The 14,839-nt window shown below is 41.6% G+C and overlaps 1 protein-coding gene across 7 annotated transcripts in view; it reads right to left on the bottom strand.

Annotated features, from left to right (window-relative positions):
- The window catches only part of TNC (tenascin C), a 93,485-nt gene that overhangs the window by 60,256 nt on the left and 18,390 nt on the right, over positions 1-14,839 (bottom strand). For 6 of the 7 annotated variants that reach the window (XM_053921293.1, XM_053921301.1, XM_053921296.1 and 3 more), the window contains exon 2: positions 141-734. In XM_053921293.1, the coding sequence (XP_053777268.1) occupies positions 141-597 (457 nt within the window). In that variant the 5' untranslated portion in view covers positions 598-734. Of the gene's footprint in view, positions 1-140; positions 735-14,839 lie in introns of those variants that run through there. The other variant, XM_053921310.1, reaches the window with a different exon arrangement.

The following is a 14,839-nucleotide window of genomic DNA, read 5'->3' as shown; positions in this document are numbered from 1 at the left end:
CCATAAAATCTCTTTGTAATGAACACCTTGTGGGGCTAGTTTGCCCGGGAACCCACTGTGGAAACAACGGATAGATCCCGCCATGCTCATCACTTCTCCCATTTGTGCAGTGAGGGGCTGGGCCCGGCCCCTGCTCGTACCTTCGGCAGGCTGGAGACAGCAGCCTGCTCCCATGGTGCACTGCTCCCGCAGGGAAGACACCAGGTTCTCCAGCTCCTCCAGTCTGCCCAGGAGCTCCTTGACGTCAGGGGCAGCAGCACACCCACAGGCCCGGCGGGGGATGTTGATGCGGTGGGTGAAGACGATCTGGTTTTCCTTGTCCAGTGTGTGCTCCTGGAAGCTTTCCCTGGGCTCTGGTGGTGGGGCCAGCTCTTTCTCCCCACTGGCTGATTCTAGATCCACAGAGCACTGGGCCCCTACAGGCAGCTTGATGTTGTAGACGTGGTTGAACACCACCGGCTGGTTTTCCTCCGGCAGAGTGATGTTCACCCCACTCTGTCGCTTGTGCCGAATGACTTTCTTGAGGACCCCTCCATCGGCCGTGAGGGTGAGAAAAGCTAGGCAGAGGCCTGCCAAGAGCGGAGTCACAGCCCCCATGGTGGAGGTGGGTTTGGCTGGATGTTTCTCGGGTTCTAGGATCCTAGGGTGTCTCACTCTCAGGCAGAGATGGGGACGTGGAAGCACGGAGTTGAATCCAAATCAGTTGTTCCTGATCTTCTTGAAGGAATTCTCTTCTATAAGTAAATAAAGAAAAACAACAAGCTTATTAGGACTTTCTGCTAATTGACTCTATTGACTATCTACGATTGTAAGCGAGTTTTTACTTCGTGTCCCCTCTCTGGGTATTCATTCGACAGTCCCTGTAGTGCTGATATGCCAGGGTCTCTAAAAGAGCAAAGAGGATCAGATACAAAGAGAGGTTGGAGGAGAGGCGCTAATACGAGGCAGTTCTTACTCTGCTGAGTTGTCTTCCTCATCTGTGTGACGGCTCTTCGCCGGTGGGGGCAATCGGGCAACAGGGGACCGGGGAATTGTCAAAGGAGGCTGAGAAATTATTGAGCGAAGATCGGAAGGTAAGGTTAAACTTAAGGTGGTTATAATATTGATTAAAATATGCTTTGGATGCTTATGAGAATAATCTATATATGGTATGATGTCATTTATAGTCCTCTTTTACTAGGAAATAGACTGGGTGTTGTTCAAGAAAATAATTGAGGGCTATTTGTTTTTTCACAAGTTGACATTTCCCTTTGCCCGTCCTATTCTTAGTCTTGAGCACTCTAAATTAGTGTTTATGTCAGTTAGATGTGGTATTTGGATTATGAATCCTATGAAAGGTTTCACAACTTTTATTTTTCCCAATGATAAAATGTATCAACATGACCCCAAGTCATCATCTCTTCCATGACCACATAAAGTCATTGCAAAACCTAGACAGGGATGGTGGCAGAGGAAATAGAATCAAAAGCATTTCTGTAGGACTGAGCAGGGAACTGGGGACTTAGCAAGCACCAGCTGTGCACAGAATCAAGAACTTCCTGTCCATGCTACATCCTAATTATACTGATATTTGGTACTTCACCAACTATCATATAATATCTACTTAGGGCCTCTACTCCCTGCTCAGAACAAAAACAATAACAAAATAAAACACAGACAAAAGAGAAACAAAAAACTTCTTCCGAGTATGCTTTTTCATTCAAATTAGTTTCCTAAGTAAGAATTGGTGGATCTGTGAGGTAGGGAAACCCAGTGAATAAAAATAATTATGAAGAGGAGAACTTGGCAATTTCTCTTCTCTCAAACCAGCATGGTCCATCTTATTTGTTTACTGGACAAATATTTGTTGATTGCCTACTCTGTTGCAACTGCATTAACTCTCTTTGCCATCCACAAAGTCCTTCCTTTCTTCCCATCCTCTTCCCATCAATTCTTAGCTTTTTTTTTTTTTTTAAATGAGAAAGGGCCATGGGCCAGTTTGAAATGTTTTTGGACTTTTAGCCAACACTTTTGTGTGTTGCTAAATGACTTAAATTTCCATTTAAAAAGCCATTAGAGTTGCTGGTTGGGACTGTAAGGCAATGAGCCCAGGGTAATAATGATCAGAGCATGGGCTGAATGAGGATTTTTGCCTGTAGGAGATGTGCTTTAGCACAGCCAAATGCTACATTGTCTGGAGGAAGGAATTGGGATTCTTGAGGGCTGTGTATTTCCCATTGACTCATGGTGGGCTGAGCTATGTTTTTGTACTTTGGGAAACACCCATTATATCTTCAGTGTGGTAGAAAATGCCTCGGCTTTGGAATTAGACACAACTGGGTTTAAATGCCACTCACTAGCTCTATCACTTGGGGCAAGCTATTTATCCTCTCTAAACCATGACCTCCTTTGTAAGATGGGGGTCAAAATTCTTCATGAGGGAATCAGAGATTAGCGCAGCATGTAAGGACCTTAGCAGACACACATTAAAATGTAGCTGCAATTTTGTTGCACTTCTAGGAACAAAACCTAGTCTGAGTCTAGGCCCATAGCCTCCTTTTGCTTAAGACTGGCCTCCTCACTGAATCTAGTCCTAAACTCTGCAGCAATTTGAATCTAGAACAAAGAGGAGCTGCAGAAATCACTAAAGGACGATGGGGTAAATCTTATGAAGAGAAATGTACTAGAACTGGACGTATTTACGCCGGAGAGGTAAAAGATAGCGTACAAATAGTAACCTTTAAAAATGTCACATGCAGACAAGTGGCTGATTAATGATCCCTTCGGGGATAGATCTAGGGAAATTGCTGTAGGTTGCACTTCGTGATATTTAGGTTAGACATGAAGGATCATGTTCGGACGGTAGGGCGTTTAAAAATCTGAGAATGAACAACTTATTCTACAGAGACTCTTTAAAAAGCACAGAAGATCCTTATCTTTATGTGAACTAATCAGGCAGTGGGAGGTCTAGAAAATCTCTTGTAGGAGGAAGGAGTGTGGACCTGTGTGTGTTCACCCCTTGGTGGAAAAAGCCAAGCTTGAGAGGGACGGGGTTACCATGTCTAAATCCTGCGGAAGCAGGAGTGGGCTTGTCCCTGTGTCCCCAAAGGACAGAATGAGCCACGGTGTGTGCGTATGTTCAGAGCGCAGAAGAGAGTTAGTTACGACAAGACAAATTTCAGCACGGCAGGAGAAATATTTTTCTAGTTGGATTATCCAGTTGAAAGGGCTTCCTTGAGAGTGTAGCAAGCTCCAAGGTGCTGGAATAGTGGTGAAGAGATACAATAGTGTTGAAGAGCACAGGTTTTGTAAACAAACTCTCGGTTTTGAGTTACTGTTCAAGCACTTCCTCTTCCTTGAGTGAGGCATCACCTGTACCTCGCAGGACTGTTGTGAGCAGTGCACACATAACACGTGTAATGGGAATGGTGTAGTCTTTTGGCAGCAGCAAGAGCTCAATAAAGAGAAGATCTGTAGTAAAAAATATGGACTTCACTTAATATTTTTTCCAGGATTTTCTTTCTTCTAACTCTTGAAACTTCTTTGGCTTATTCGGATCTGTTTTGTTTTTTTGCTTTTTTTTAAAGCAAGGATAAGAGTTTTGTTGTGAAGCAGAGACTTCTCTCTCTCAGAATTCCCAGCATATATACCCTGGGAGATTCTTCCCTCCCCTACCCTTCCCTCCATCCCCCTCCTTCTCCTTCTCCTCCTCCTCCTCCTCTCTCTCTCTCTACCTATATACCTATTGTTTATAATGAGATTACATATTAAAGGATCAGGCGAGTCAATGTTTGCAAAGGAAGGTAGCAGGAAGAGATACAGCTTTTGGACGGGCTCAACACATAGAGTGTTGGGGTCACATATCCAGGACAAAGTGTCTATTTCTAAGCCATGCGTGTCGCCTTGATCTGTATCCTGTCTTGGCATATTGCTGCTGAATGCAGAAAAACACATGTGTGCACCAGACTTCGCTTTCTATCTTTATCAAAAGAACTTTTTAGAGCCAAATTAACTGCTGTGAATTGTTTCTGTGAAACTCTTTAGGTGTCTCCTTTCCTATGAACTACTCAAAATATAATTAATCTGGAGGGGAAGAATTACCATAAAAATTTCCCCATGAGACAGAAGGCTTAAGAAGAGGTAGAAAAGTTTGAATTCATTGCTGTAGAGCTGTGCTGTCCAATATGGTTAGCCACCAGCCACAAGTAGTTATTAAAATTACAATGGATTAAAATTAAATACAATGAAAAATTCCATCCTCAGTTGTACTACCCACATTTCAAGTACTTAATAGGGACATGGCTAGTGTCTATAATATCAGACCATGCAGATAAAGAACTTTTACGTCATTGTAGAAGTTCTAGTGAATACTATGGGTTTAGAGAGCTACTGGGTCGTGTTAAGCCCATGGTACAAATGAGGAAACTGAGGCTCAGGGAGGTCAAAGTGAATCTGTGAGAAAGTTACAACATTATTGTCTCCTGTCTAATGGAAATGGGTGAGTACGTCAGAGCGAGGTACCAGGAACTAGGAAGTTCTTTTCAGTAACGCACCTACACACAAACAAGTATGTGTGTGCACCATAATTTCCACACCTGACATGTTCAAACATACCCAGGTACGAGTGGGAAAGTGTCTTTACGGCTCAGATCTGAAGGAACTCCTTGCCCCAGGTCAACATCCTTTTTCCACATCCTACCCTAGGGATGGAAGAGTTTTTTTCTTTTCTCTCTCTCTGTATACCTTAAAGCCTCCAGTTCTTCAGGAGATTCTTCTCAAATCAAACCCCAAATAAGCTGCTCTAGAAACCACTTTGGCCGCACCTAACATCTTGCCCTGCTCTGCCTCTCCCTTCTCTTGGGAGCTGATAGAGCTTAGAAAGATAACTCGTGACTTTTCTCACTCTGTTGACCCTGTGCGACTTTGCTCCAGAGTTTTCATTTTTATTTTTAATTAATTTATTATTTTTAAATTTTATTGTTTTTTTTAATTGTTGTTCAAGTACAGTTTTCTGCCTTTCCCCCCCACCCCTCCCCCCTACCCTGGCCCTCCCCACCTCCCTCCCCTGTTTCCACCCCTGCCCCTTGTTATTGTCCATGTGTCCTTTATAATAGTTCCTGCAAACCCTTCACTATTTTCCCGTATAATCCCCTCCCCTCTCCCCTCTGGTCACTGTCACCAGGGTTTTAAAAGGAACTCAGTCCTATAGAAGTCTAAACAATTCTGTGGATGCACAGCTGGGTGTGGAAGAAATAGACCTGTGTTATGAATCCAGCTCTTCCACTTAGTAGCTGCTACCTGTGGACATTCTCTTTCTCCCTCTGAGTCTCACTTGCCTCATCTTATACATGGTTATACATATGAGGTCTGTCCAGAAAGTATCCAGCTATGGTCTATGAAAAAGAGACATTTATTGAAGAAGACACAAGATTCAAGAAACATTGTACATAGGACAATATGCCTCAGTCTCTTTCAAAGTAGGCACCTTGGGACCTCACACAGTTCTCCCGGTGTCTCTTCCACTGTTCAAAACACTTTGCAAAATCCTTTGTTGGAATCACCACAAGCTGCCCCCTCATATTTTTCTGAATCTCATCGATCTGAAATCTCTTCCTTTTCAAAGGTGATTTTAGTTTTGGGAAAAGCCAGAAGTCACAGGGTGCCAAATCTGGGCTGTAGGGGGACTGAGTCACCTGGGTGATTTGATGTTTCACCAAAAAACTCTGCATGAGACGTGATGCATGAGTGGATGTGTTGTTGTGATGATGCTGCCAGTCACCAGTTATCCATAGCTGTGGCCGTTTTCATCATATTGCATCTCTTGACTGACAAAGAACAATGACGTAGCACTCCTTGTTAATTGTGTACTCATGATGCACAACACCTTCCCAATCAAAAAACACAGTTAACATGGTCTTGATCTTACTGTGACTTTGTCAAACCTTCTTTGAGTGTGGAGAGCCAAGTGATTCTATTGGGATGACTAGGCCTTTGCTTCTGGATCATAGCTGTAGACCCACAATTCATCTCTGGTTATGACCTTCCTGAGGAAATCTGGTTCATTGGTATCGGTTTGAATCAAGTCATTAGCAACTGCAGCACGATGTTCCATCTGCTCTGGTAGCAGAAGCTGCACAACGAATTTTGCCTGTACAAATTTTATGCCAAGATCCTGTGTCAAAATCTTAGATACAGTAGGTTTTGGAATCCCTAGATCACCTTCTAGTTCTCACACTGTTCTGCTTGTTGCTGGCCTTCCAGAATGTAGATCGCTTTCAACAGATTCTCAACCATCTTTGAAGCATTTGTACCACACTTTTATTTGTGCTGCACTCATTGCGTTGTCCTTAAAAGCCTTCTGAATCATCCGAATAGTTTCTGTGGAGGAATGTTCGAGCCGAACACAAAATTTGATGCAGATTCTTTGCTCTACTCTCTCAGTCATTTTGAATGCCATGGCCACACAGTGCACATGCTCACTCAACGGCATCTACCACCCCCACTGACTAGTACAGTGAAGTCGTCATTGTTCACACATGCACATTCCAGTCCACTCTCTTTGGCTGCCAGATTACATCGATTTCACACAAACTGTTATTGTTACATTAACAATGGCTGGGCTTTTTCTGGACAGACCTCATATGTCTAGTTCCTAGTTTTGTAGGATGGGATAAAATGAGAAGATATATATTAAGCTATTAACACAGTGCCTGACACACAGTAGGTGCTTAATATATGGTAGCTAATGATAATAAAAGCAATAACAACAACGCTGGTCAGTTAGAAAACAGACCAGAAAGCAAACTTTGTGTATGGAAGGGATGAAACAATCAGGGAGCTATATCATGACTACAACAGTAATAAAATAGGTGACAAAAGGGACTGGCCAACTTAAGCCTATTAAAAGTCAAAGTGCAGGGAGGCTACTTTCTTTTGAGATGCTCAAGAAAGACACCTTGAAAGAGATGGACCTGAAGGACAGGTGAAATTCTAAAACATAGATAGACACAACTGTAGTAGGGGGTATAATTTAAAGCCTATGGAAGTCTAGAAAGAGGGAACAGCAAGAGTAAAGGCAATGGAGTTGAAATACATGGGAAGAAGATGACAATATTAACAACAGCTTCTCTTTGTGGCTGTCTGACATAGGCAAAGGTCAGATAGCATTATGGAATACCACTGGGGTGTAAAATACAGCGAGGGGAGTGGAAAGGGGAGGGCACATGAGTCAGGAGAGCCACAATGAGGAGGCCATGTAGGGTCAATGGGAAGAGCTGGTGCTGAGCCCGTGAGCGCTGCTGGGTTTCTCTAAGGCTACGTGCCTGATTGCTCACAGTGTCATCTGCTGAAAAAATATAGACTTCTGTATTTAGTCCTTTGGTTTCCAAAAACCTGGCACACTTATAGTGCTTATTCTCTATAAACAACAACAACAACAACAAACTATATAAAGGCAATGACCCTAAAGGCTTTTTTTTGGAGGGGGGTGTAGGGGTATTAAAGTATTAGGACTTCATTACTGATGAAAGATGAAAATTGGTTCTTTATTAGATGCTGCCAATATAGGCTGATTCTCCAGGTTTGGGCATTATAGATTTTTATTCAGGACATTACTCTGAGTTACTTCTTCATTCAACAGGGAGACCATAGTCAGTAGCACGGCAACCACGTCCCAGGGGCTTCTTGGTTAATACTTTTATACTCTAAGATGCCTCTTGGCTTGTTATCAAGTTTTTCACCCCCCCCCCCCCACCCCGCAGTGGATATGTTTTGGTAGCTATTTTTTAGAAGCAGCATGGAATAAACTAACGGTTATTTTTGGGTACCTCACCACAGGACAAAGACCCTTGCTGGCTGAAGAAGTCAACAATCTTTGGATTGTTTTCTTAGTCACAGCTGGAGAATAAACAATTTCATTTTTAGATAAAGATAAAACTTCCAACGGGCTAGAATCATATTTCAGAATTAGTTATTGGTAACTTCATTTTTAGTAGCTCAGAGAGTATATTTATCTTGTTGATTTGGGCACGTACGTGAAATATCCTTGCTTTGGGGGAACAAGGAAGATTCTTGCTGTTTAGCAATCCAGATTAATTTCTTTCCACATCATTTTGGCAATGCATGAGACAGCTCACACCAAGAGGGTTTCTTTATGCACAGTCAGTTAAGCACAGAGTTGCTTACATGGGCATTCTTAAAGGTTCTAGAAATTCCTCACCCCCTGTCCTTCCCAACATTCATAAATTCCTCCTTGGAATGTGTCAGGAAGAGAAAGGAGCCAGGAAAGAGCCTTAAGTGTGGATTTTTTTCCAAGGACATCTGATCTTTATAGTTGACTGAGTCCAGCACAATCTGTGTCTTAAAAGAATTGAGGAAACTCTGATTGCCAACCCAAAACCCTTCCAAGCCCCAGGTGTTTGAATCCCAGCACTGAAAATCATTTATCCATTGAGGTAGCGTAGTGGCTTAGCGGGTGCCCACTTAGGATGCTAGTGGAGCCAACCATCTTCTCAGAGGCCTGACAATGAATTTATTTTAAAAATCATTCATTCTTGCATTCAACAGAGATCAGTTGAATGAGTGCTGAGACCAGCCTATGAGGTGTACTTGTTCTCAGTGAGTCCAGTAAAAGAAACAGACATGTGAACAGATATTTACAGGGAAGACTGATAAATGCTACACTGGAAAAATATCAGAGAATATTCTATGCAATGTTTGAGAATATCTGCCCTGTAGTCAGTCAAACACTATCAGATCCTGGTTCTGCCATTTGCTATTAGTCGAACCATGTGGAACTGCTCTTTTTGTAGGTAAAAAAAGGTTGGATAGGGGCAACTTCATATGGCTCAGTCTAGAGGCTATGTAACACTGCCTCCCTGAGCCTCAATATTTTATATTTGTAAAATGGCAACACTAACATCAACCTCACAATAAAGTTCTTTCAACTGCAAGTGAGAGAAAATGAGATTATACATGGAAATATTTAGGACAGTGCCTAATTGGAGGGAGAACTCAATAACTGGTGTGTGCTGTTACTGTGTGAGGAGTGGTGCCTTTTGTTTGGAGAAGACAGTGAAGGCTAATCTCTGAAGGATGAGAAATTCATGAGGCAACTTTGGGGAAGCCCTAAAGACCAGGGATACCCTGAAATCCTTAGGAAAGGAAGGAGGCTATGGCCACAGTCCTAGTTTCCTTTAGCCTATCTATTCTAATTCAGTAGCAAGAAAATCCGGCCCACGAGCCTGGGGTGGAGCTCTTTTCCAGGAGGTTAGACCCTGGCCAAGCGGCAGTGCTGCTCCTGGGATGGTTGTCCACGCTGCTCAGCCAGGGCTTTCTCCAGAATAGGCTGCCTGTGGTTTAATCTTTCAAGACATTGCTCCTGACGGGAAACGGCTGGCTCAGATTTTCAGCACTTTCCATAGACACAGACAGACATCAGGTCATACAGTAGAATCAAAATCAGACTGGAGCAGGGCTTAGAAGCAACTGTAGGAAGTCACTGACCCCAGAAATGGCAGATCTGGGACACCCACACACACGCTTCCAGGGCATGTGGCAGAGATTTCTAATCCATACCGATGTGCTTCTGTGGAGCCCCACTCTAGAAGTGGTATGAGTCCATCACTCCAGGCAGCCACACCCAGTTCAGTGGAGAGAGTACAGGACGAGCAACAGCAGAAGTGAACCACCCAGAGAGGGCCAGCAGCTAATTAGTGATAAAGCTGATAGTAAGCCCATAGACCCTGCCTCTTGTCCAAGAAATTTGATTGAGGTTCATCTCTTTCCCCACACCAGTAAGAAAGCTTCAAAATTAAGTGCATGGGAAAGGCTTCTAATAATTCTCAGTCTGAGGTCAATTTAAGGGTCCCCAGAGAGAAATATGAGCAATGGGATTTCGGAGAACATCTGTGTTAAGAGATTTCCAGATTTCTTGGTCCTGGAACATTTCTTCAATGATCCATCTGTCACCCATCCCTCCATCTGTTCATCTACCTAACTATCCATCATTTCAGTATGTATTTATTGAATACTTACCATGTGCCAAGCCCCACGTTAGGTATGAGGGTTATGACAATAAAGATTGGCATGATCCCTATAAGCATAAAACTTACAGTCTTTTTTTTCCTGAAAGCTCACAAAATCAAATTGTTTTTAAATCCACATACTTTGGATTTAATATTTGTGATATTCTTAAGGGTCACTGTAGACTGAGAACTTGGTGCATGCTCTGAAACCAGCAACAAGAGTTAAAATGTTAGGATTCTTTTAAGAGCTACTTGCGTTTACTTACTACATGCTGCACAATGTGCTGGGTGCTGGAGACATGAGGCCAGCAAGGACCTGCTGTCTGATTCCAGAAATCTCAGACACTAGGACAGACAGAAGCAAGTCTGAGCAACACTCAGTGCTGGTCTGAATGACCAGAGCCTATGCTATGCTCTATAACTGTTCCATGTCAAACGTTCACAAAATGATATAAGGCAGTATCTTTATTCTCATTTGACAGGTGAGAAAACAGAGGCATGGAATAATTTAGTACCTTGTGCAAGTTCCGATACCTATTAAATGCAGAGTTGAAATTTAAATGCAGGTCCATCTGAGTCCAAAATAAGTGCTCTGAACCATCATGTTAAAGAGCCTTCAGTGATGGAGGGCCAAGGAAAGGAGTTATTGTTCAAGACCAGACCCACGCTCTGTCTATATAACTTCTAGTCACCTGGCTCAACAGAGAATACTATCAATGCCTGGAATTAGGGCCTTCAGGTGTCTGTACCCTGTGGGTGCTATAGACAGAAAGCATGCTTACCAACACCTTAGACACACCATTACATTTCAGTTATTGGGAGAGGGTTCCAGATGCCTAGAAGACTCCTAAGAAGCCCTTTTTGTTATCTCTCAGTGGACAGATCTATCTGTCCTTCAAGATAACCCCCCCGCCCCAATCTATTATTAGAAGTTTTTTTCAGGTCCCTCTTTTGAACTCTCTGATTACTTGATCTTATATTTCTATCATATGTCATTCTAAGAATGATTTGGGGTGCCTTTATTATGGATGTATATCTTCCTCTTTTAGAGCAAGAATCAAATTCTATCTTGTGTCTATCTTAGACTGTAAGCAGTTAGTGTGGGTATAGTTAGTCCTTATATCGTTAGAGTATATACAGTTAGACTACTTGTGGATTGTAAACTCTATAAAGGCAGGAACTATATCTGAGTCATTCATCTCTCAATACCCAACACCAAGCCTGTGTCTAGAACATAGTAAATTCACAATATATTGATATTAAATAAAATAAAGCTGAACACATTTCTTGATTTGAACTCATATACAGCAGGTGCTCATATTCGTAAAATTAATGAATGGATACATGCTTTTATTTTCCTGATGAGCTTAATAATAATTAGTTCTTCTGTGATCTCTTTTAAAGCAAGATACATCAAGGAATTCATCATAGCCACACTCCTGGAATTAGTTCATTTCTTTAATCCTTACCCAAGGACATTTTTTTCATTGCTCTCAGATAGAGAGTAAGGTAGTGAGGGAAGGAGGAAGAAAGGGAGAAATAGATAGATAGATAGATAGATAGATAGATAGATAGATAGATTAGGTAGATAGAAGAACATTGATATAAGGGAGGAACATCACTTGGTTGCCTCCTGCATGCTCCCTGAATAGGGATTGAACTCACAACTTAGGTATGAGTTCCGACTGAGGATTGAACCTGCATTTCAGTTTGGTTTATGGGATGACGCTTCAATCAACTGACCGACCAGGGCTTGGGATTAGCTCATTTTTATATCACATTTGGTGATTTCATGACTATGTGCTCTGTGCCAGACACCACACTAAACACAGGGGTTATGAAAGTAGCCAAGACAGACCAGGCTCCTTACCATGAAATTGTAGTCAATATCCCAAGGATTCTTGAGCCTTGAGTCATGGTTCTAACAATTACTCAGGTGACCTTGGGAAAGTCACATCCACTCTCCTGTAAAAAAAGCAAGTATGTGTGGCTCCAATTCTAGTATCCCTTTGGTTCTAGCTACCTACGGTCCATTGCTAATTCAGCATTATTTCTGCCCAACCTAATTGTGGATTTTATTTTAGACCCAAGTCCAATGGTCAATACTAAATACAAAACCCCCCAAATAATGAGTGTTTCTTTCTTAGTTGTTTGGGTTACGCATTGGCAATGATTCGTGGTTTCCTCTCTCCCATCTCCCCAAAAGAAGTTTCATTACCAACCAAATTAAGCCCACAAATCTTAATCCATGAAATATTCCATCCAGACACAATACTGAGATTCATATTAGTGGTTTAGTGTACCTAAGAAAAGCTCAGATGGAATATGACTAGATCCATTGATACATTCAGACCACAAAACTGCCCTGGTATGGTCTGGTTTTAATTTTTGAAATAAAAATTCTGCAGAGCACTTGCTTTTCCTCATCTATTTCTTGCCTAGACAGAAAAGAAAATAAAAAGTGGTCTGACCAAGTGGCATCAATATAGGTTCCTGAATTATTCTGGAAAAATGTTTCAAAAATAGATTTTACTTCATTTCCCAATGGAACAAAAGGCCTCCTCTGTTTTGGCCTTCATCCAGAACTGTAAGAAATCTAGTCAGCTCTTTCACAAGTATTGGAAAACGGGTTCTTGAGCTCTTCCTCCAAGCTTAAAAAACTAAACAGATTTACCTAGGTAGGACAGGTTAGATGGACCCATAACTAGAGATTTTCTGAAATTGGCTCTGTAACAGGTGGCCTTCTAAGCTGTTATCAGTCTGTTATCAGCTGGAAAGACTTCAAAAAGCCATAAAGAGGCACTGAGATGGGAGAAAACATAGCTTCTGTAGTCAGGAAGACGTGAGATTAAATTCTGTTTACCTGCCTTGGACAAAGTCCTGTAACTGTTCTGAACTATGGCTTCCTCACCTGTAAAATAGAGATCTCTCCAGGGTTGTTGGAGACAGTGAAAGGGATAATGGATTATAAAAGCCTGGAATATTAATAACACATGCTAACTAAATGTCAGTGTCTACTTTCATTTTCTCTCTTTTCCCTTCTTGTCCTCACCAATAAGGAAGCTCTACAATATTGAATATGTATTTTAAAGTAGACAATAATATTGTTTAACCAATAATATGTATTGGTTAAGAGGTTAGATTGGTTTGGGATAGCAATTAAGTTTTAGTTCATGCGTCAACCTCAGTTAGCTGATGAGGCTTCTATAGAGCTGTTTTGAGAAAGATTCTTTGTCCATGTTTGGACTCCAGTGGGGAAAATGCTGTGATGGATTAGCAATGTCTGCTATGGGTGCCGAAAGGGGGAGTGTTGATGTATGTGCCAAATATTTGGCATAGCAAAAGATAGCTTTGGCAATCTTCTCCATCTCAACGTGCTGACATTTCAGTGAATGGAATGCTGCTTGACTGAGGCCTCTGTCAGAGGGAGCCAGTTGGAGTCACTGACAATTATAAAGGCCTGTATGAATCAAGTTCAATAAAGTTTGATGCCTTTTGATAAAAGTTGACTCCTGAAATGAAAATACGCTTCTAAGACTGGAAGCAGGAAACTGGACTTTCTGGGAAAACTAAGACTACTCCAGTAACTGATTCATGTGATCCCAGGCAAAGCAGACATACGTTCATCATCTACTTTTTTCTTTCTCAAAATGAGGCCATTTGAATGCTTCAGTAATAACTAACATTGATTGAACACACCTGTGCCAGGAACCACTTTTTTGGATCTAATGTGGATTATCTCACTGAATCTTCTGCAAGACTTCTGAGGGAGCTTCCTTTATTTTCCCAGTTTACAGATAGGGAACCTGAGGCTCACACAGCACAAGGTCATATGGCTGGAAAGGGGGAGCAGGGATTGAATTCAGGTGGACTGATCATGAGTCAGAGACCTCACTCCTACCCATCAGCCTTGCTGCTGTCCTTTAATGATGTTAAAGGGTGGTTTTGTGTGACCAAGTTAGGATGAACTTCAAAAGTACCCAGTGGTCAGAGTCCAGAATAAATATTAGCCATGAAAGACCATTATGACTTGCAAAGAGAGCATGGAGAGCTGCATGTAAGCCTGAAATTCAGAGATATTTCTAACTCTTGAGTTTGATTTAATTTAGCTGTTTAAGTGGCATTTTTTAAAGTGTAATCTGCAACCTGCTGACAGGTATTAATGCAAGGGAAAAAATTTCCTAATTAAACATTCTTGGCAACTGCTATTTTAAAACCAAATACTGTTTGAAACCAAACAAATTACACAGCTTTTGGGGTTTTCCAGGGTTTTAAAGTGTTTGTGTTCATTGGAAATATCCAAGAAAGGGGGAATTTATAGAGTGTTTCCCAGACTTACTTGATTATTTTGTGTCTGAAGCATGTTGCAGGATTAGGTTTGATAGCACACAATGGAGAACAACTCCTAGATTCTTTCTCTTTTCATCTCCCAATACAGGGTGGGGCAAAAGTAGGTTGATAGTTGTTCATACAGAAAATAATGCAATAATTAATAAATAGGAATACACAAATAAACTATGTGTTTTGCATACTTATAACTGTAAACCTACTTTTGCTCTACCCTGTACATTGGACAGGAGTGATGGTATACCCATGAGTGGTCTGTGGCTAAGTGCGAAGCTTCAGGATGGAGGCTCTCTAGCAATTTAAACTAAGATTGAGGTAAACCGTTTAACATTTATCCTGTGCCTGACACGTTACAAATGCCATTTTGTAGGGATACCGAACTTATGAAGCAAAATTCATTGTTCAATTTAAAGAACTAACATTTATGCAATAGATAGCAGAGGGAAATACAACATCATTGATGTATGTAGAGTTGTTAGATTCCTCAA

Source organism: Desmodus rotundus, chromosome 1 (assembly GCF_022682495.2).
Source record: "Desmodus rotundus isolate HL8 chromosome 1, HLdesRot8A.1, whole genome shotgun sequence".
NCBI lineage: Eukaryota > Metazoa > Chordata > Mammalia > Chiroptera > Phyllostomidae > Desmodus > Desmodus rotundus.
This window is presented reverse-complemented; position numbering and strand designations above follow the sequence as displayed.